The sequence below is a fragment of the Chrysoperla carnea genome, chromosome 2 (genome assembly GCF_905475395.1).
Source record: "Chrysoperla carnea chromosome 2, inChrCarn1.1, whole genome shotgun sequence".
Taxonomy (NCBI): Eukaryota; Metazoa; Arthropoda; class Insecta; order Neuroptera; family Chrysopidae; genus Chrysoperla; species Chrysoperla carnea.
This window is the reverse complement of record NC_058338.1, coordinates 68929094-68953204: the sequence shown is the minus strand read 5'-3', so window position 1 is coordinate 68953204 and position 24111 is coordinate 68929094. Positions and strand designations below refer to the sequence as shown.

General features: G+C 29.2%; 2 protein-coding genes across 2 annotated transcripts in view; both read right to left on the bottom strand.

Moving 5' to 3' along the window:
- Positions 1-71: 71 nt before the first annotated feature.
- On the bottom strand, positions 72-6723 carry LOC123292877 (putative polypeptide N-acetylgalactosaminyltransferase 9). The gene is made up of 8 exons (XM_044873590.1): positions 6713-6723; positions 3865-4197; positions 3611-3780; positions 2514-2909; positions 1937-2172; positions 1413-1586; positions 886-990; positions 72-533 (listed from the first exon to the last, which is right to left on the bottom strand). The coding sequence occupies exons 1-8, from the start codon at positions 6721-6723 to the stop codon at positions 249-251; spliced, it is 1710 nt and encodes a 569-aa protein (XP_044729525.1). The 3' UTR covers positions 72-248.
- A 1824-nt stretch (positions 6724-8547) lies between these two features.
- Positions 8548-24111, bottom strand: part of LOC123293816 — a 345565-nt gene continuing 330001 nt past the window's right edge. Inside the window, exons 4-8 of the mRNA XM_044874750.1 lie at positions 14799-15048; positions 14326-14456; positions 13395-13646; positions 12034-12105; positions 8548-11761 (exon numbers count right to left, since the gene is read on the bottom strand). Of these exons, the coding sequence (XP_044730685.1) occupies positions 11501-11761; positions 12034-12105; positions 13395-13646; positions 14326-14456; positions 14799-15048 (966 nt within the window). The 3' untranslated portion in view covers positions 8548-11500. The remainder of the gene's footprint in view (positions 11762-12033; positions 12106-13394; positions 13647-14325; positions 14457-14798; positions 15049-24111) is intronic.

The following is a 24111-nucleotide window of genomic DNA, read 5'->3' as shown; positions in this document are numbered from 1 at the left end:
AAATAAGTTTATTTGATTATTTATAACTTTCGTTTTCAAAATTATGGGGAAAGTTGTCCGTGATTTATTTTTGCCTCTTTAGAACTCCTTGCTACACCATTGAGTATAAGTATTTAATTCATTAAAAGGGTTTTAAATAGATAAAATGTGCATATAGTTAAAAAACATAGCCCACCTTCTGAGCAATCGGATAAACAAAAGACAACAATAATTGTTACTCAACTTCTACTACTATTATACATTTTTCATTATTTAAATTTACTAGGTGCATCATAATTTTCTATAAACCATTTAAGGCGCTCATTTTCATTGCATAGCTCCATTGTTAGGTTTTTCTGATTTTCATGAATCGCTAAACATTTCCCTGTAATTGTATGTTGAATAAGTTTGGTACTTTCACTATACGACCATTGTTGATTTCCTTTCATTCCATGGCACCAGTAAAGCATAACAGTTTCACCATCGGAGTCTAAACATCCGAAAAAACGCTCGGTGTCATGTCTGATTTCGCCATGTTGGTTCATCTCCCAATACTGTAACAAATTTTAAATAAAGGCAAGAAAGGTGGAAAAAAAAATTTACATAGAAAAGCAAAATAAAAGCTACGCATGGAGAATAAGCAGTACAAAAGATGTCAGGGGGATGATTTTGATGGAAATTTCATTTTCGGATTGAAGCTACTATGAGAAAATCGCATCATACAGAATTAATACCCGGTCAATGCTGGGTTTATCAGAGCACTACCCTAATTCTAAGATTATTTATCTTACATCTAGGATAATTTTATTTTTAATTTATCCTACAGTCTAATTATGAAAGAAAACATCTATTAGCAGTAAATATTTTGTGTCAATTATTATAAAGACGACTTAGAAATTTTGTTACCTGATTACCACCTAGACCGTGACATGGATATATTCCAACTGGCTCCGGGCCATATTCTGAATTGATTTGTACATCGAGGCACATTGCAGACGCACTTCCAGCAATCTAATGAATATATTCAGTTTTTATTATAATTTAGAACTTCAAAAACTTTTCCTTAAAATATTTGGATTCAGTAAAATAATAGTTCCAGGATGACACCAAGTTGGTTTAACAAGCAGACCCGGCAGACATTCTTTTGCCCGAACGTTGGCTTGTATGCTATTAGCGGGTCAACAAAGTTTTTTCTATAATCGAATTCTCGAAGAAAAATCTAATCTAGCCAATCAATCTAATCCATTCAGCGACCCACTCATACGCAGAATTTCATCAATATAGCCGTTTAGTAGAAAGAAGTTCAGTGACGTACCGAAGAATTATACATATAGCTAACCTTTCTTTGGCTATGCACTAGATGGCTTCAAGAGTTGATTTAATGATAGTAAATAAAGTCTGAATTGAAAATTAATAGCTTAATTTTAGTCTACCTGTCCGACTGAAATCGGGATATTTATTTCTGGATAAACATTATCAAGATACCATTGAAAAGATTTGCAACCAAGCTCTTCGCGTAATTTTTTTCTTTCAGATACATCACCATAATCTTTTTTATTATTACCAATTTTTCTATAATAATATTTTGCATAATCGTCCAGCCAAACCTAAAATTTTTTTCGAATTTAGTTTCGTGTTGTATTAGTTTCTATCTTTATTTTTATTACGATGTTTTTGAAGCATTATGTACCTTGACCCTAAAACTCTTTTTTTAGAAGAACGTTTAACAATTGTCTTTATTAAGCTTTACGATATTTTTTAATTTTTTTAATTGAAAGTTTGTCTTTATTATGCTTGACGGTATTTTTAATGATATTTTTAAATTGAAAATTTGCCAACAATTTTTTTGCAATGGGTATGCGTAAAAGTATAATCATGCGAATGAAGAATATAACCAATGCATTATCGTCTCTCGCGAATAAAAGAAGAAAAAAAAATTTATCTGTATAGTATAAACCTCAGCAAGTCGTCCGGTATTTCTTTCCACAATCGAGTCATTTGAATTTCCCCATTGATATGGTGAACGTTTTCGAAAAACGTGCCCAACATGTGAACATGGAATGATCTCTAACGTACCACCACACATCCATGTTTTAAATGATAATTCCAAATTTTCTCCACCCCATATTTCAAAACCGCTATCGTATGATCCAAGTTTTTCAAAAAATTGACGATCAATACTAAATAAACCACCTTTCAACAAAATAGAAATGATTGAAATTAGAAAATAGAAAAGTACTTCACACAAATATTATCCAAGTTCCGCACAACTTTAATATAAATCAGTATCTGAGACATCTAGATGGACTTCAAGATGATAACCGTGCGAAATTTTAGTACATTATAGCTAATATTATATATTTAACGAATTTATATGATTTTCGAAAACAATTCTAATAAAGGTAAACCTGTTTAAAAAAAAAAAAAACTAGCCAATTACCATACAACTTTTATATGAAACTTTTCCTAAAGAAATTATTTCTGTGTTTTAATTAAAATTATACACTCTGTATAATAGACCTAAATTGAATTACCGGCCATAACAGGTGTTCTTATTGGATCAGAAACATGTTTCCGCCGCTGTTTCTCCCGTTGAGGTAATGGTATCCATAGAAACATTAATCTCCAATCAAATACACCAACATTTTGATAGCCGTCATCGAAATATTTATATTCAAATGTTTTGTCATCAATACTATCAATTACTGGGCAAACAACCGTTGTTTGATTACGGGCTATACGATCCAATAATGGTTCTAACCAACCATAAGTACATTCGCAATGTGAATCCAAAAATGTTAGTACTTCGCCGGCGGAATATTGAGCTCCCAATATACGTGATCGTATTAATCCTTCACGTTTCGAAGCTCGAATAATTTTCACCTTCTTATAACTCCACCAATAATCTTCTAATGGTTGTTTTAAATGAGCTTAAAAAATTCAAAAACTTTATTCCCATCACTATTATATATAGAACGTAAAGCAGATAACGCAGCCGGAATTCGGTGATTCTTTTTACCTATTTGTTTTAACGATCCACAATGACTATTTGTAGGGAAATGAACTCACCCATAACTAGATATTTCCATGGAAACCATGTTCTACTTTTGTTATTCAGACAGCTAATTTAGATATCAGACTTAAAAGACCTTTTCATTTCCATTACGATTCATTATTGTTTCGGACAGACAGTAATAAGTTGGAGAAAGATACAATATATTTGTTATTCATTTTATCACATTAGTTTTTTGACACACTGTCCGAAACAAAAGGTAATCACTTTTTAAAATGAAAAGGTCTATTGCATTCTTCTAGAAACGACCTTAACAGCCACAAAACACAAGACTCGTTACAATATTTACACATCTGGAGACATATTTTAACTTTTTTTTTAATTTTTAAGCGTTTAAGTAACTTTAAGCGTAAGAAACACACATATCCATTGTGTTTGTTAGGGCGGATACAATTGCGAAAATATGTTTATATGAACTTTTTTTCATAAAATTGGCTTAAAAATATGGTCTTTAATTTTTTTGTACTTCTTTAGTAAACACTGTGTGCATTCCTACATCAATTAGGTCGATTAGAGCTTCATAAAATAGTCGCCTAATGGTCTTGGAAGGCTACTTACGAAAGTCAGAGAAATCATCAACAAGTATGATTTCGTGGATGAGATGTTTTGGAGATCGATCCAAAACAGAGTGAACAGTTCTTAGCAGAGTACTCCATGCTTCATTATGGAAACATATTATAACGGATGTAGTAGGTAAATCTTCTAAATACTTTTCAGGTTTTCTACATCTAAAAATAATAAAACATTCCGTAAACTGAAGCAAACTGTGGTGCGTAAAACAAAAACTAAAAATGACTTAAGAAAGAACTTACTCCGGATCTCTTGGATCCGGTAACGATCTGTGTAATGATATTAAATCACTGACATATTCATTAAAGGCATTATTCTTCCAACCTTCATCAACTACTTTTTGTACATTTTCACTTAAATTATCCATAAGTATTACAGGTTTTCCCATTTCACCAGGAGCGTAGCCAGTTTGTACATATGTTGCCATTAATTCCATTTCGAATTCTTCTTCTAATTGTTGCAACAGTATTTCTTCATTTATTACGTCATTTGTCGTATATTCTAGTGAATTATGAATTCCATATTCGCCTTTAATTGATTCACGTGTAAATGATTGTGGAAGTTTGCTATCATTGCTTAAGAAAAATGTGATTGTATACCAGATTATTGGTAACAGTTTTGGGGGCAAACGAATAAATGTGAATAAAAATGATCGAGAAATCATTTTTCAAATATAATGCGAAAGAATTATTTAAAGTTTCATTTTTTGCGATGATTAGAAAAAATATTGATTTAAATAAAATTAGAGCTCTGTGATAGAAAATTACTAATTGACTTATTAGATCGTGAGCCCATTGTGTGGCGAAAAATTGTTCATGATTCCTTTTGTTTGATTTTTTTGAGAATTGATAATTGGAAGTTTAACTTTGGCTTGAGTGTCGATAATTTATGTAAATCGAATTTTTCGACATCATTGATTATTGGCAATACACCACGTGAGAAAATGGCAGGAAACTTCAAAATATATAAAGGGTTGAAAAATGAATTGCAAATACAAAAAATAAATTCTTTTTTCAACCCTTTCGATATTTGCAAACTTCCTGTCTCTTTTTTACGTGTTGTATTATCCACTCAACTTTTAAAACAAAAAAACTAGACAAACAAAAGACAATTGGTTAAAACTACGAATAACGAAACACTTTTTTCCATAAATTCGACTCCCGATCGAGCCACAGTTAAAACTTTCTTACCTTTATCAATCTTCTAAAAGATAGACGAAAAGAATTATCAAAACTTCGTTATGAGTTTACGGTCTATGTGCTTGTTACATATAAACAACTTGATTGCAAAATTTTGTTAATTAACAAAGTGATTCAATGATAAGTTAAAATCAAAATGAAAAAAAATCCGTACGAATTAGCTGCTACCTTCCCGCTTCACTAGTTTTCTTCCTGCTCTCTATTAGATTTTCTGAAAGCTCTCTTACTCCTCTATACACCCATGCTGTTCAAAAAAGACCTTTTTCGTAGATGGAATTAATTTTGATAGTAGATGCCATTTGTGTAGATATGAGTAGATAAAGTTCTTTATTTCTGCAGTGCAGCATTTTTTGGGGGTTTTCTCCAGAAACAATTAACAAACAATATATTTTTGGAAAACTTTCTATACCAATTTTTACAAATTCTTTGGAATCATCCACATTTTCTATTAATTAGTGTGTGTATTAGAATTATAAATATTTATTTTTATTTTTCTAATTATTTGTTGTTTTATTTTTTTTGTTTCAAGGTAACTTCAAAAAATTTGAACGCGATTCAAATTCAGTTTGGCATTCAAAAATCAAGTAATATCATGTGTCATAGTTGGTAAAACCAAAATCCAGCCAAATAATATCAAATTAGAGCTTCACTCACCATGCGTAAAAAGTAGAGTTATACCCAGCGTCAAACGTAAGGGTCAAACTGTAAAAATGAAGTCGATTTCTCGAGATATATAATACTAAAAGTAACTCCCTAACTTCATGTTAATAAAACACATGGAATGATAAATGAAAAAACTATATCTTATATATGTATTTAAACGAGCAATTCTTGTATATATCAACAATCTTGGAAACAGCTTCAACGATTTTCATAAAATTGATTATAAAGGGACTTTTCATGACATCTATTGTCGATTATATACATTGTGCGTGGTTCGCTTCGTATATATTGTATAGTGTGAAGTCCGTATGGCTTTGTCAGTTTTGGTTGATAAATAGCTCTTGTTGATTGAAATAAAGTACATTACAAGAACGTTCAAATTGGTATTTGTGTGGAGACATTTTAAACGGTTCTTATATTAGTTATAAAGTTTGTTCAAACTCAAATTTCGATGAAACTCAGCGTCAACCGTCAGCATGAAAGTACACTTCAAGAATACAGGATGATTGGGAAATAAAAAACACATAAATTGAAAATGATAAATAAGCACGTGTTTGATTTATTATTTTAATCAAAAAAGATTATTAATTATAGATTTTAAACATTTTTTTTTTTAATGATTACAATTATTGAAATACGCATTTGTATACTTTCTAATTAACATTTACAACACACAAGTAAACAAACGCATTCATACACAATTACACATACATAAAATTAAAAATTAAAAAACTATCTAAAGTCTAGGATAATAAATAAATAATAATAGTAATAGTATTCGAATAATAGTACCATTAAATTAATTTTAATGATAAAAAAAATTAATTACGAAAAAAAAAAATACACCATCTGCATCGGTGGGACTCAATTACGTAGTTTACTGAGCGAGCGTACTTTATTTATAATTCTATTTTAAATATTGGGATCAAAGACACAAAACTTGAGCCTCTTCCAGCTAGAGATATATATTTTAAAGAGGAAATCATCTTTAATTAGATTATATGATAAAACGTTAATTTTAATATTCTTAAAAAAGATACAAAATTACAAAATATGCATGTACACATGCTTTTTGACCTCTAGCTAGGTCGTTATGGTTCCAATTTTTATGCTGAATTCACGGATACCTTTATATAGACAGCTGATACCGTAGTTCGCCATTAACGCTTTTTGAAAAATCATCAGCGCCAATCGATTCTGATAGAGAAATTAAAATGTAGCATTATACGTGTCCGCCATTGCTAACATGACGAAGTAGGTTAAATTTCAGTCATTGTTCTCCTACTTAACGTTCTTTCAAACTACTGATATCAGTGGCTGAATTGGTTTGACTAGTTAAAGCTCAAAGTGTACGAGTGTGTGTTATTATATATCACAACTGTACATATTGTTGGTTACTACTTTAAAATGCACATCTCAAACTGGTAGGTGGATTCTGAAAAAGCTTTAGTGTAATTGTAGAAGAATATTAACTTTATATTATTTTGACAAGAGTTCTATAATACTTAGATTACAAAGCAGGTCGTGCGCACAGAGAAGGAGATATTTGGGGTCAACCCCTCAAATCCTTCCCATTGATAATCTCTCCACATATATTTGAACTAATGATATAGTCCGATGTTGGTGCGGGTATCGAAGTAACTGATGCTGCGAACCAAATTTTGATTGAAAGAAGATAAAACGCTGGAGAATAATTTAGAAAAATTTTCAAAACCGTGAGCGAAATGCGATGAATTTGACATTCCGAATTGCGGATTCCAAGGATCGCGTCAAAATAGACTCAACGTTCGAATGTACAGACTGGTTCAGTTGAAGATTATTTCTGGATCACAATCTACATATCGTAAATCGATTTGTTTCTGAAAATGATTTTTATGAAGACTATTGCGCTCAGCTTTTTGAAGCATACTCTTCAATTTTGAATTTCAAAAATTCCCTCGAACCACTCGATATTTGCAATGAACACTACTTTTCAACTTTGCTTTGTCTCAAAACATAACTTATATCGATAAGGACTGGTTAAACGACTTAGCCTCGCTCAATACACATCGCGGTGAAGAGATCGATGAACACAGAATTTAGAATTTTTTTTTCTGTACCTCGCTGAATTATTTAAAAATAGTCAACAACAAAACAAATTTTCTCTTAGTCGAAAAAAGAATTTCTTGTTTTAATTTACTTTATGACTAAACATGATGAGCAAAAGTTTGATCCTCCCTCTTGATTGCCTTCTGCGCACGAGCCTGTTACAAAATTAGCTTTAAAATTTCAAATTAACCCAAGTTCTAGATCAATTATTTTGTAAAATTATTCAACAAACTATTCAAGTAAAGAAATGGCTTATATCTCCCGGATTTGGCAAACAACGCTGCTGGAAAAATTATAGAAGATATTTAGTATTTTATTACTTGATAATTTTTTTGACTAAACAAACACAAATCAGTAAAATCTTAATTTCCGATTCATTTCGATTCATCTAGGAATTGGGTCAACTGAAATTTTATTTTAAACCTAGAAATTCTCAATTGATTATCTTTGATAATCTTTAAATAAATAAGTCTTATTCAGTGCGTTAAAATTAACAACTTTTATGGCTAAAAAAAAATTCACAATTTTTGATTTTTTAATTTGAATCTTATTTCAATTTTACGCTTCTTATAAACATAACAAACATAGAGAACAAAAATTCGCATGCCTCATCATACAAGCACATAATTGAAGTGAAACTTATAACGAATGATATTTTGCTGTTTATGGATATTGAGAAGAAGAAGACCCTCGACAACAAAATTTTGATTTTGAATCAAATTCTTAGATTGTCAAGAGATTATTACATCGTATTGATTGAATATTCAGAAATTGGAAGATATGTTCCTTAGATGATGTAACGTGTGAGAATGAAGTGGATGTAAAGGTGTAATCTTCAACATAAGTGAGGTGCTGAAGATACTACGGAAATTGATGTAAACATTTATGAAATCAAATAATAAATAAATGAAACGAAAAAATTCCCATTGTAGACGTAATGATATAGACCTTAATGGGGTAGAAAAAAGATTTAAATGTTGAATTTATTTTTAATTATTCAAAAACTCTTGATAAAACCACATACAGGATCAGCTACATTCGTTATAAAGTTTGACTACAAAAATCAAATTTTTTATACAATTGTAAACTAGAAAAGTTTTAAGTCAATTTGGGAAGCCGGCAACAGAGCGTCAATACTGACAAATGTTGATTTCAATGGCAAATTTCAAGTAATAAATAGAGTTGTTCATATTATAACGTGCGTTAGTTATGCGTTTAGCACGCTGTCATCACATGATACAAAAAAAGTTTTAGATAACAAACTCTCTAGACATTTAGCACCCCATTTACTGATAATTTATTTTTTCCTTAAAGACAAACTATAGGTTATTGATATATGGTGAGGTGCTAAATGTCTAGAAAGAGTATAATCGTCTTAAACGCTTTTTGTAACTACGGCTATTATATTCATAAACCGGACGTTATTAAAATCAATGCCCGTCTATTATGACGCTCGTAAGCGAGGCTTTAAGAGATATAAACTATTTAGGTAATAATTCAAGTCAATATACAAATAAAATCTCAATTTTTAAATTGCTTCAATAATGAAAACTTTTGATTCTATTACAAAAATAAATATACTTACAAAATTTTTACCACTGGTTCCGGTTACGAATAAAAATGTTAGAAAAATAGTAAGATTTGGAAAATGTAAGGTATTAATTGTAAACAGTGTATTCAAAAATATATAAAAGAGAAATTTTCATTATATTGTTATTATTTTCGGTTTTAAGTCGATTTTCATACACCGGTGACTTGATGATACCGTAATTAAGCCACTATTCGATCGACTGCGATTAATTCATTACCTCATTAATTTTTATTATTATATGGCTCGCATTTTGCATCACAAGATTAAAAACGCGATGTCAAATTCTTTTATTAATCACATCAGAGGAATCATTCAGTATTATCACGACGCCGGCGTGAGCAAATGAATATCCAATAACTGTACTATTGGTATTCGACTCGGTGTGCGGAAAACAATAGCAGCATATCGAGATATTTAATTAAAACCTAAATTGATTATCACGAAATAGCTCAACTGATTTCGTCGACAAAAACAATTTTCTTATACGCTAATCATTTGACGTCAAACATACGTTCGAAAACTCTCATAAATATTCAGATCTAATTATGATAAAAAATTTAAAATAGATCTAAAAATATAAATAGATCCAAAATTCCTCAGAAACATGATTTAATTTTATAGACACTATTTTTTTAATGAAATATTATTTTTTTAATACTTGCAACTGGAATTTCAAAACAGAAACATAACCTGCGTTTCTGCTGTCGGGCAATAACATACACAAAACACTATTATACACCTAATAGGCCGTTTACACGATAGAATTTGTTAAATAATCAACTTTCTTTGAAATCCACATCGTCAATTATCAAATAAGTTTAATGTATTTTATTTTATAAACAGTTAATAGTCGGTCGAGCAAATTCCTTAAAAATTTGCAACGTGTAAACAACCCTTAACAAATTTCAAATAGAATTTAATCATTATATTAATATATAACTTGTACTTGTTTACGCAAAGCTATAAGATCATGCTAATTCAAACATGATAATGCATTGGTTAGCGACCCTAGAGTTGATAATCATATAATTTTTATACTGAATATTTTTATTTGTTGACGCTTCCGGATAAGTAGGGATCGCACATTAAGCGCTACTAACATCGAGTTTAAAGACTCTGACAAATAGAAAGAGATCTATCTGCATGGGCTACAGTTAGAATACAACGCGGACAACACGACAGTAATAACTCAAATCGTCTTTTGTATGCCACAGGCGTACATCCCTGTAAACTTAAAATATAATTGAATATGGCTCGAATTAATAAAAATTTTTGATTGTAAATGGATCATTTTTCACATTTTTTGACGTAGCTGTAGTGAGATAATTTAAACGTGATTTTCTCTGGTTCGTAAATTTGTAAACTGACAAAATTTTCAGTGCATAGAAATAGATTTTATCAAAATTTCTATTTAACGCTTCGTTTTCAATTTATTCTAAGAATAAGATAAAATAATTCTAATTCAAACTTTTTTGTTAACTCAGTTTTCGAACATCTACACTTGAGGTGAAATGAAATGAGGTCGTCCAACATTAACTCTCGTGCAACGCAGCTACGATTGTCGAATCTTTTTGCAAGACGCAAGTTGTGACAATTAATTCTTTGTGGGCTTTCATTTTTTTTTTATATAACTGCTTTCCGGAAGATTTTTGTGAAATAGGTCTGCTTAAGTCTTCAGTATTTTTAAACTTCGTAAACTTCTTCGTTTTTTTTTTTAGTATTCACTTTTGAGATAGTCACGAAGATTATTTTCGAGGCGAAATTTCTCGAATTAGATTAATCGTGTTTCTTAGCATGACTTAAAAACGCTTAACGCTTTGCGCTCACATAAAATTGGACGAAAAACATTAAATTTAACATTTAAGTGTTATACAATGCGTATAAACTGTAAAATTCTACGCATACTACAAAATCGGCCTTTTTAACAGCTTAAAAGCATAGCTTGTTTTAGTTTTCTGATTAAAAGTTGCCTTTTTTCAGAGATGCACCACGTAGAATATTTACATAAAAATCTTGCATTCGCTATTTCGAAAAATAGTTGGAGTTAGAAAAAGCGTAATATTTTCCATTTTGGTTCCAAGTCTATTTCTTGAAATAATCAAGAGATACAAGAACTTAATGTAGATTCTCTCCGTTTCGTGAAGATCTGCAGATTGTCATCCTTATTCCTTAATGAACACTTTCGATTTTGTTTTTTCAAATACTTTGAAAAAAGGCATAAAATATCTGTCGACCGATGACTAATTACATTTTCTACGAATAAATAAGACATTTTTTATCTTAAATAAATAGTTTTTTAACAATAATTATTTAAGTGATCTTATTCTTCGTTTAAGATCACGTTTCGTCTTCAGGTGGTTCTGTAGTCGTGACTGTTGGTGGATTTAAATTTGCTTGTTGTTGTTCAAGCATTGTTGAAAATATTGCAATTAAATTGTTGATGCCGATTAAGTAACCATCCTCGTGGTTACCAACTATCCATTTTGCATTGTGATTAATTTTGATATCTTCTGGCAAAATTAATGTTTTTGCAAAATCAATTAACCAGATGTTTGCATTGTGTCGATCATGTACAAATAAAAGTGAACTTCCAATAACCTGTAACAAAAATATTACCATTGAAATACAAATTTCTACACAAAAATGAGGATTTAGGACGTCAATTGATTTCTTCTTTCAACTTATAAATTTAGTAGAGAATTAAGTGATAGTTGCCTTAACGTTGATTAATTAATACTTTGAAAAGATGTTAGCAGACTTTAAGCAGAGAAGTTAGCAAGAGATGAGAAATGTCAAAGAAAACTCCATCGTTTCTTTCTCTTCCCTAGATAATCATTTTTTCAAAGCTAATTATAAATGAGCATACTAACCTCATGGCTATTGAAAAACTGTGATGATTCTAACGTTGCCTTGATCGCTTTCAATCTTTGTATATATTTCGGCTGTAATTAAAAACAAACATTGAAATTAATATCAGGAATAAAAAAATCGATGTCTAATATACAAGAAAAAAGCACGAAAATTCCAAAATGAGTAACAGCATAGAGTCTTTTAGTGCCTTACGAAACATTATCTGGCTTGACAGAGTTAATTTTTACAATTTTAATAATATTTTTGGTAAAAATATGAAATAATCGATCCAAATAAATAGTTGCACTGTATTGTTTTGGCATTCCAAATAATATTTTATGTAATTAGGTCTTATTTCATAAATTCGTTTTTTTTTCAACGAAGTGGAATAAATAAAAAAGGGACCTTATATAACCGCTTAATCAATAGCTTATGCAGACGATGTAGCAAACTTTGCGAGAACGAAAGAAAACCTCATAGATGCATTAACGAATGTCGAAAAGGCAGCAAATTTTAAAGGGTTAAAGATTAGGTAATGAACAGAAGTCTAAATATATGAAGTGGCGAGTAACAAACACCTCATCGCAAATAGGTAAATAGTTAATAGTAACAATGAACGACGAGACGGTTGATCAGTTCCAACAAGTGGAGAGGTTCAATTATCTGGGCGTTACTCTAAGTAGTCAGTGTGACGAATCGACAGAAATTCGAGAAAGAATTGCTAAAGGCTCAAGAAGATCAAGAAGAGATTCTAACACTAAGATCATATCAACGAACACAAAGATTAAAGTATACAAAACAATAATACGCCCAACAGTAATGTGTGGCAGTGAGTTGTAGAAGCTTGTCCAAAAAGAAAAGCAGACACTGAACATATGGGAGAGGCAAGTATTAAGATTAATATTTGGAAGCCAGCCAGTAGGGGATTTCTGGAAAGAAAGATCAAACCAAAAACTATACGGACTATATAAAGAGTCCTGCATAACAAACGTGATAAGATCATAGAGATTGGGTCATGTATTTTGATTCTCTTTAGATAAAGAGGCAAGACAAGTACTAATCAGAGAAAATACTGGCTGGATAAAATCAGTGGAAAAGATTTTCGAGAACTGGGCAAAACGAGAAGCCGAGAACAGAAGCAGATGGAGACATATCTGCTCGAAAACAAAGAGTCTTCTAGGCCTGTAGTGCTGATTTATATATATCTTCGATTAATGTTGCACAGAGACTAACTTTTTGAGAATTTAGACTTCTAAAAAATTGGCATAGTATTTCTTTGACAGGCTTTAAAAATTGGAATAAAATTCTATAGAACGTATTTATTCTTCGTTGACTTGATAAATTAATCTATTATGCCTGAAATAATATAAAATTTACTTACAATTGCATGTGGAAATCCATTTGTATAATCTCTGAATGCTTCCATAATTTGCTCTCTTGTTTTTGTCGTTTTGAAGTCCTTACTCGATGTACCATCACCTTTCTTGATTCCTTCAATACGAAAGCCTAAAGTTGCTGTACTTGAGATTGTTTCACGCCAAACCATATATCGTGGTTTTGTAACACCCTTAAGTCTGTGCTCTTCGTCAGTTGGTGCTGTTGAATCAATTTGAATCATTTTTTCATACATATCCTGAAATTTACAAATGCCATTAATTACATTTTTTTAATTATCTACTGTGTTTGGTTTTCATTTCCAGAATTTCTGATGCTTATGATAATTGATTTTAGTAATAAAAGACATATAAAAGTTATATAACTATGAATTTTTGTTGACTTCGACTTGAGACATAGTTGAAATAAATACCACGAGACTAGCAATAATATTGTATATTAAGAAATTTAATTTAAAAAATATAATTAAAAACGTACAACATTTCGATAAATATCGATATTTCGATTGCAAAGCAATCATCGTTAGTAGTCAAATTTATCCTTATAGCACATTACAATTTTTTTTTTACTTTTTAAAAAGTAAATATGTAAAACATTGCAAATAAAATTACTTAATATAAAATTTTATTTCCAGTATCGTGATATTTATTTATAACTATGTATAAAAGTAAATTTAAACAGTCCACAAAATTCGATGAGCTAAATAGATGAGTTACTTTTTTGTTAAAACTGAATTATAAATAAGATTATTTTTCCGTTACCCCTAAGTTTTGTTAAGAATTGCTCTCATTTTGTCACGCATTATCTTGCTGAGCTGTATAATATCATTTATTTGTGTGTGTATTTTACGAAAAATTTCTACGGTTGTCTTTTTCTTCAATTGTAAAAAGAAAAAAATCATAAATCATATTGCGTACCTTACGTAGTTTAGGCTTCTCTTTCGCTTTAGCCAATTCTTCTTCTAGATATGTACGCACACCAATTTTACAATCCATAACGCAGGGCGAATCAAAGTCACTTAGTAAGTCTTGCAATTGTAAATACATGGCTATATAAATTAATTAAGGATAATACTTTTTCAAATTATAAATTATAATATATTATATATGGAAAGAAGTTGTCTCAAAACAACCGCCTTCTCCTTTAAAAACTGATTCATTATATCAAAAGAAAGAAAAAATAATTAGTGACTATATGTTTAGAACTTTTCTTCCTTTGGTAATTATTAAGCTGGTTTTATTTTGAGAAAATACTATGAAGCACTTTTCAAAGCGACAAAGGTAATTGTCGTAGTTGGTCTCTTTTGATACAGAGAATTAGATTTGAAAAGGTTAGCTAGATTGTTTTGAGAGATCTTTCAGAAATTTAAAGCTTTATATAAAAAGGATACATTCTCCATCTTCACTGATAATGTGACCTTTGTACTCCGGAACATATGGCCGTAAAACATCTTTCATTAAAATTTGAAAGCATAATTCTTCTTTTGGACATAATTTCTTTAATATTGTACCTTGTTCTGGACCAGCTTTAAAATTACCCTGATGTCCTGCTAGTTGAACCCATGGATATCTTTGTTTCTTGTATGTTTGAAAGAATGGTGTCCATTGTACAATATTGCGTAGTTTTCGCCAGCCAGAAGGCTGAAAATATAAAGAAAACAAATTTTTAATTTCAGATATAATATAAATGGAAAATTATTATTTAATATAAGATGTAATTCTATTTGATATTTCCCATAATATTTAATGTAATTGAGAAGAAATGACAAAAAGAGAAAAATATTGGAAAATACTGTGGTGTTAACAATCCGTTCACACACATACTATCTTAGAAATAAATAATCTTTAGACAATTCTAAAAAGAAACAAACAATATAGTTTTATATTACGTAAACAAGGGTAGAAAACATATACAAATAAAATATATGCAATAGAACATCCGTGACAGTTCTAGAATTTGCTAAACTGTTGATGGTAACTATATAAACGGAGCACAGTATGCGATACAGTGAGATTACAACACGAGTCAGATTACGATACAGTCACATTATAATACGACACAGATTACAATAAGACAGATTACAATACAGAACGAGTAAAGTAAAGAACTCATCTATCATAATAACATTAAAATAAAAGTGTTGTGAATTGTATTATATTTGTATGTAGTAAAAAAGCTTAAGAATAAAAATTCGTATAATTATTTGAGTATAGACAGTTCAATTTTTTATTACACAAATTTGATTACGTAAAGCCTGCTACAATACGTTATGATAATTTTTTATCAAAACTTTCTTCTTAAAAAATTTTAGCTGTATAAAAGAAAACATGAATTTAATCTGTGGACTAATCAATCTATCTACAAAACGAATCTATCCAATTTTTTTTAAGAGACGATAAAAGACGTAAATTTAAATATATGCCAAAAAATTGCTTTATGACATTTATTGAACAATGGCAAGTACCAAGTATATGCCATCGCAAAATGAATGCAATCCACTCATTTTGCCATGGAATATACCTGTTTGGGATTTGCCATGTTGTAGTGCGATATTCACCATTAAGTGTAGTCGCAGCTTTATATAGATATTTTTTTAAATAGAATCATGGCGAATTCGATCTAAGGTCAAATTTATCATAATTCGAAAAGAAGATTATAATTGTACTCCCAAGTTTCATTTAAAATAATTTAATGGCGTCGTTGCTATATGTTTGTAATTATCGAGAAAAAATACTACAATTACATAAGTAATCAATGAACTATTTTCCTGTTATATTACAGAAAATTAATTATAAATATTAATAAGTTTTAATAAGCGAGATATAATCAAGCGATAAAAATCATAATTAAAAGACATAATAAATATTTTTATTAAATTTATTCTTAAAGAAAAATGTTGTTAATTAAGAAGAATCTTCAATATTTCCTGTTCTACATGGCATGGTAGTTTTTTTTCTTCAATTTCTTATTATTGATTTAATAATATAAAATCAGAGCCGTGTCGAAGAAGAAACCGAAATTTCATAAATTTCGACGATTTATTTCCAATGAAATATGTTTGTTAAATAAGTTGATATTAAATTTTCAGAACTAAATTTTTATTTTCTAATAAGAATAGGGAAGTTTTTAAATTCTGAAAATATGTTTTCAGAAAAATTTTAATGGAATTTTTCAGTGCTTCTTCATTGTAAGCGCTTTTGAAATCATATTAAAATATTTTTAACTAAATGAACAATAAGTAACGATTATTACCTACGACACTGTGCAAAATAATATTGATTATTATTATATTAATTCAGTCAAAAATAAATGATTACCTCGATAATCATTAAATCAATGATATTTTATTATTGTTTATTCGATCAGACAATGATCGATTATCCAATTAAAAATAAGATAAATTGGTTTAAATGGTAGCTATTTGTGGCGTCAAAAATAATTTTTTTAATATTTAATATTATATTTTCATCTTGATAACTTTTAAGAAATAAACATGGCCATAAATTTTTCCCAACATGCCAGAGTATACTACCTTTCCTGGGATTCTTAAATTTTAAGAAAATAATAGCTAGTATTAAACCGAATAAGGATATCGGTTAATTCACATTTTTGTATTGTTGTTTAAATTCTAAGACTAGTATTTAAAAAAAGAAGAAGGACCGGAAAGGATCAAAACAGGTCAAAGTCAGAAGAGGGCAAAGAGGTTAAACCACATACAATTAACCTAATACTTTGAATTAGGCGGTGGAATTTCTTTAAACTCAGGTAAATTAATAACAGGTTGATTCCATTGACAACACCATTATTCGATTTTGTGGGTTAAGGTTTTGGACAGTTTGTATAGATGGGCAACGTAAGTAAAATTTCATAAATTTTCTCGGCAGATAGTTATTGTTTTGCGGAAATTTCAGCATTTCAAATATTTTCCCGTTTCTTACAATTTCTCAATGAGTAAAATCTATTTTGATTTTTAAAAATTAACAGTCTCCGTATCGTAAGGAATAAAAAATTTTTTATTTTTTATTCAGACAAAAATAAATCTTCTGAAGTAAAAAAGTTGTGTAATTTCTGAATTGCAAACTTAAAGACAATTAAGATTTACTTTTATTGATAAAACAATAATTTAATGTATTATTAATGATTCGATTATATTGATTTTATCAATATAAGCAGGTATAAAATATATACAGGAATTTATTGATTAATAGATAATAATATATTGAATGGTGTAATTGTTGATTGACAGAATCAATAATATTTATTAACGTAGATGCAAAAATTTATATTAGATTTGTTCATTAAAATCTATTTTCATTCAATGGATTTATATTTTTATACAGGGTGGTCACTTAAAAATACAATGAAGTGTACACGTAATTAGATACGCAATCACAATAAGTATAAAGGTGATCTTAATTGAGTTTCCTAACTACAATTTTTTAATCAATCAAAATGTAAAAATTTTAGTAATATTTTCATTAATCGAATATTAAGGACTTATAATCCATTTAATATGAAAGACGATCTTAGTCAAATGGCCGCCTCTAGCCTTTCTGCAGCAGTTTATTCGTTCGAGGTACTTTTCTATAACTTTTCGCATGTTTCGGGGGTTATTTCGGTTTTCAATTTTTCTCAATATGGAGACACTTTCTCCCTCCCAAGTTCTTTGTGCATTTACATTCAGTACGTGATACTGAAGCTATTTAAATAAAAAAATAGCTCCTGTAATTTATGGAAAAAAAATTCTTTAGATTTTGTGTTAAATAAGTATGCTTTAAAAAGAACATTCAACGCCCTATGGTTTTTCTAGATATTGTAAGCTTTTCTGGCCATACTGTTTGTAGCATTTAACAATTTTGATATAGAATTACTCTCTTGTAAGAAATTTAATATTGTGTACACACTTGTAATCTAATATTTATCTGATTCAAAATGGTCTGTGTAATGACGTCAATGTAATGACATCGTTGTATAATCATTACCACATGTATGCATTGTAAAACTACACAACCATTACGCTAAGAAAAAACAAGCACAAGATATGATATACGATACTTAAGGTTGATTGGACATTAAGGCAATGTATAGCAAACAAGTGAAAACAAACAATTGACTGAGTTGAAATTGTTGAAATACCATGCAAAGACAGTGTTGATTACTCTATCACATTACACATACATACATGTCCCACATATGTAACAGATATTCCCATATAATACATACTATATAATTTACGCCTAATTTCCGCCCTCACGGGTAAAGAGTGATGTTTACGAAAAAATGTTTCAAACAAAAAGTTGTTTATTTTTTGATAAGGAAAATTTTTTACATTTAACTTTTGTTCTATCTCTAACGGTTTACAAGATGAGTCCTACGGACCCATAGGTCAAGACCCAATTGACCTAGGTTGCTCATTTACGAACTCGACCTCACTTTTTACGTCCTAAATACGCTGTATTCAGCGTATTCAGCAATTTCAGCTTGATATCTTTTTTCGTTTTTGAGTTATCGTGTTGGCAGACAGACGAACAGACGAACAGACAACCGAAAATGAACTAATTAGGTGATTTTATAAACACCTATACCAAAATTTTGTTCATAGTATCAATATTTTTAAGCGTTACAAACTTGGGACTAAACTTAGTATACCTTGCATATTACATATATGCATTGTATAAAAATCAGAATTTTTGATCTATTATATTTTGGTATATTAGTTGCCTTTTGTTTAAAAATATGACGAACTGTTCATGTAAGCTAATCAGTAAAAATTGGAATACATTTTCGATAATGTTGTTTCAACTTCGACTTCTAGAAATTAAATCTCGTACATTACATTTAAAAAAAAGTATGATTGTTAATATTTTAATTAAAAAAATAAAAAATTCACGAAAATGTTCCCCCCTCCGGACGTACAGAGAGACGATTATTTATTATTTTTAGTAATTAAACATGTTATATGCTATCTATCAGTTATCGTTAATGAATAAGAATATTACATGTTATTACCACACTGAGATTGCAAAGAATATTTTTTTTTAAATTTCATACATTCAATAAATGTTTGTTTGTTTGTTACGCTTTCACGCAAAAATTAGCGAATGGATTTTAATGAAATTGTACCATGAGCAATAATTTAGATATGTTAAAAAAAAGGAAATTAAAAAAAATTATATTTATTCTGGCATTTTACTGCTCTATCTATGATTATCATTTTGAACCATAAATTTAAGATTTCTGTAAAAATTTAAAATAGTAAATGTAACACAATTCATGGCTATCTTTTCCGATATACTCAATGAATTATGACTATTTGACACTTAAAAATATTGAAAACTGTGTAAATATTTTAGCTGTGTAAAACAATCCCTTCGGGTAATATGGAAGGGGTGTAAGTGAGGCCAATAGAAGTGGAGGCTATAAAGCGGTGAATTTCACTTTTAAGCCCAGCGAAGCGGCGGGTATCAAGATAGTAAGGTATATATAGCTAAAACAAAATTAGTATATTACTCATCTGGGGACCAAAAGTAAACAATTTCTCAAAATTTTAAGTTAATAGTTTTTTTTTTTTCTGTAGCGCCTGAATAACCTTAATACCCTCTTATATATTTTTTTGCAAACAAGTTTTTATTTTAACGAGAATAATAATTGTAAGTAAGTATAGTTTGATGAAAATTAGAATAATATAATTTTTTTAGACAATCAGTTCTCAAAGCTGCGACGAAATGTGTTGACAGATGTCAAACACAGTATTGACAACAAGTATGGTAAGATGGGCGAGATAACAAAAAAATGCTTCTTATCATTAAAATGAGTGTGAGAAAACGATTGAATGCCAAAAAAATAACTGTAGTAACTAACATTTTACATTGTAGCACTGCAATTTATACGGAATGCATATTCCTGACCAAAGTAGAATATTGAGCAAAATTTCGAGTAACTAGGAGTTAAACTATTTACATAGTGTCTAAGAATTCACGACACTGTTGAATATGTCATAAAATTGAATTCATACTAAAATATGATTTATGATTTGGAGCGTTGGATTAAAAAAATAGTTCTACCTGTGAATGTGACAAAAAAAAAGAGAGATAGCGAAAATGTAGGTACTTTAAGAGTCTAAACGTGACTATAAATTCGTAAATGAGAATAATAGATTTATAAGTTTTTATAAAAATCTTTATAATCGGACAAATAGAAGAAAAATTCAAAGAAAATTAATATTCAATTTTTCAAAAGCAAGAACTTCTTGCTAGAAGTATTTATTGTAAACTAAACAGTTTTCTATTATAGAAGTGTATTCAAGTAATTATTTATTAAAGGTTTTAAGAAAAAAGATGTGAAAACGCAAAACTTAATCTTGAGAAACCATTGAATTGTTGGAGCTATGATAGATGAAGGGCTCTTTCTATGTTAGTGGGGTGGGTTAGCTGACAAAAGTTCCACATCTGGCAACCAATACGCCCTTTTGGATTCGGATAGTACATTTTTTTGTTAAACTTGTAAATTTTATTATTTGTATCTCTTAAAGATTATGAAAATAAACGTTTTATCTAAATCCAAAAGGGAGTATTTGGTTGCCAGATGTGAAATATTTTAGCTTAATTTCAAGCTAAGCTCCCACTATATTAATATTAGAGCTAAGTATTCTTGTTGTTTAAGTAACCATTGAAGCAAATTCTAGCGCAAGTATACACATTATTATACATGTGAGTATAAATTCTTGGTAAATTATAACTATAAGTTAGATTAAAGGAAAAAATGTACGATAAATAATGTATTTATGTGCAGTATGTCTGTCATTCATACCTATCATGTTTGAATCTCAAACATTATGAATTATTGTGGAGTAAATAAGTAATGACATTTGTATGAAACAATCTTTAATTGCTTGTATATTTTTAAATTAATGAAATTACTGAGGATTTCGAGTTTAACGTTGCAAAAACACAGAGATAAAATTACAGGTATTCTCCTTATGGTACAAACAACTTCTAATAGCAATTTCGATCCGTACTTATAATTAAAATTGTTTGAATCAGGTGAAGAGCTTCTGATATATAAGTTGTCTTGCTATGGCCATGGAAGTACTAATATTTTTTGTTTTATTTTGATATACGATTTAATGAATTAACATATGAGCCTAATTAGTACAGTAAAATATGTTACAAAAATCGGCTAATAAAGGAAAATGAAAAAAAACCGCTTGCATTTTGCTAAAACCTCAAGGAATGTGTTTCATAAGTGTCAAATATCATATCAAGTAACGCATGAGTAAGTGGCGCAAATGTTTCTATTTGTTAATCAAAAATAAATTTTTAATTCAATTAAACGATCAATGTTGAAGTTCACTTAAAAAATTACTAGTTAGGCAATTTGTATGACGCAAATGTTAAGTGTTTGTCAATTAATCGAAAACTATTATACATGTATAACGTATTCGTAATTCAAGTTGCCTATTTATCAATTTTGTAAGCCAACTTTAAAAAAAAAGAAGATAATTGGTAGGACGGGTTCGAGTGTATTTTTTTCAATTCTCTTTAATTAAGCTCTATATTTCTTGGGATAAGAGACAAATATTACGTCACTATACCGCACATATTGCTAAATTCGTTAAATTATGTACATTTTAATATAATATTTACATAAATATTTTCGATTTTAATATTCTTTAACGCATACATATTTTTGATCCCCTAAGTATGTTGAAATTAAAATTTATTTCTGTTAAACAAATTTCTTTCAAGTATAATTACTTATCGTTATTTTAAATATATATGTTTTTGCCAAAAAGAGTTTAAATATAGTTATTCGCAATTAGTAACCACTTTTTATTTATTTTGTGCACCAAGAATGGAAAACTCGTTTTTTTTTCTTTTTAAATTTTTTTTAAAAACAACTACATTAGAATGTAAATTGGTTTTTAATTATAGGAATATTAATTAAATGTCAATATATTTTTTTTTTACTTATAAGTAATGCACGATTACTTATTTGAATTTTATTCGAATTCTACTTTTGCAAAAAAAAATTTATCATAATTATCTTATTTCAAAACATTTATACCGTACGTTTTTATTGAAATAAGTGGTGAGTTTGTTGTGGAAAACGATTCATTTTTAGGCTGTGAACCACTTGGAAATAAGTCTGCAATCAGTCGACTTTGATGTAAACTAAATATTATATTTTTTGACATACCAATTTCAGGATGCCATACCATTCAATACTAATAAAGATAATTGTGCTGCCTAGCAGCCATACGCACTCTTTCTAAAATATTTTTTCAATTTTATTCATAATTTTTTTTAAAAATAAAAATAACTTAACGTTACAAACTAAATGAACAATTACACTTTAATCAGGTAAAAAATTTAAACTAATGAAGATTTATTGAAAGCAATCAAAGTAAAACATATTTCTAACTTGCTACGATAATTGTGACTGCCACCTGAAACCTTGCGCAAAATCTATGATATAAATAAAAATATTATATATTTTTATGAAAATAAAAATAAAATGCTTCACATAACTTTGTAATTGGTTAAAATATCCGTCATGCAAATTAGTGAGAAATTTTTATGTCGATTTTTTCAAAGAAAGTTCAATTAATTTTTGTTACTTCAAAATAACAGTAACTACTATTTTACAGTCCATTGGGTGTTTAAAAAATTTATAAAGGTGTATAAATGTTGAAAATAATTATTCAAAGTAAAAAACACGATATGAAAGGCCTAGAGTGGGACCTATCAGAAATTTTGTATATAAAAATTAACTGTAACTGTTCTAACTAGCACCCTTTCGACGATAGCTCCATTGGTGCGATGTGAAAGAGCGTTTACTCGGTAAGCCAGGGGTTCGAGGTTCGATGTCCAGTCGTGTGTACTTTTCTATACATACAGAGTGGCTTTTTTTGGTTGACATATACTTACTTGAAACTCGAAAAATAACTTTTACCGATAAAAATGCTTGGGTGTGTATGCGCACAACTTACGCAGACATAAAACCTGACTTTTCAAGCTCAATGAAAAACTCACTCTACTCCATAACTGATAATCGATAGATGAACATTTTAAATTAGAAAGTTGTTATTGATTAAACATTTGTCCGCAAACCGCACAGTTTATTTTGTAAAATGGTTCTTGCGAAATCGAGGTACCCTAGGTAAAAATGATTAATGTTTATGTAAAGAGCAGTTTTGTTCAAATTAAATGAACAAACGCACAAACAGCTTTAGTTTTGCTATCAATTATTGTCTAAACTATTCGGTTTGCAAAAAAATGTTTCAAACACAATATGTTTGCGTATTAATAAAGAACAACTTTCTAATTTAAAGCGTTAATCTAATTTTTGGCAGTTATGAGTCAGAGTGAGGTTTTAATTAAGTTGTGGTAGCATTTTCGATTAAATTTATTTATCGAGTTTCAAGCATCTGTTAATTTAAAAACGACACCCTGTTGTGTGATGTTTGAATCCAGATTGCAATGGTTTACGACCTATATTGTTATTCACTCGTTATTATTATGAAGACCATAATTTTGAAGTAGAAATTAATCCCAAAAACTATTATCCGATTTAAAAACACATGTTTGATCTTATATCTTATGAATGGATTCATTAATTAAATTATTTAAAACCATTCAATATTCGAGTTGTTTCAGTTTATTGATGTAAATATTAATTAATTTATCATCATCACATATGAT

Coding starts and splice junctions, on each gene's coding strand:
- LOC123292877 (XM_044873590.1), bottom strand. Junction 2,173..2,513: donor AAGAACACCTGTTATGGCCG/GTAATTCAATTT, acceptor TTTTGTTGAAAG/GTGGTTTATTTAGTATTGAT. Junction 534..885: donor ACGGTCTAGGTGGTAATCAG/GTAACAAAATTT, acceptor AATTTGTTACAG/TATTGGGAGATGAACCAACA.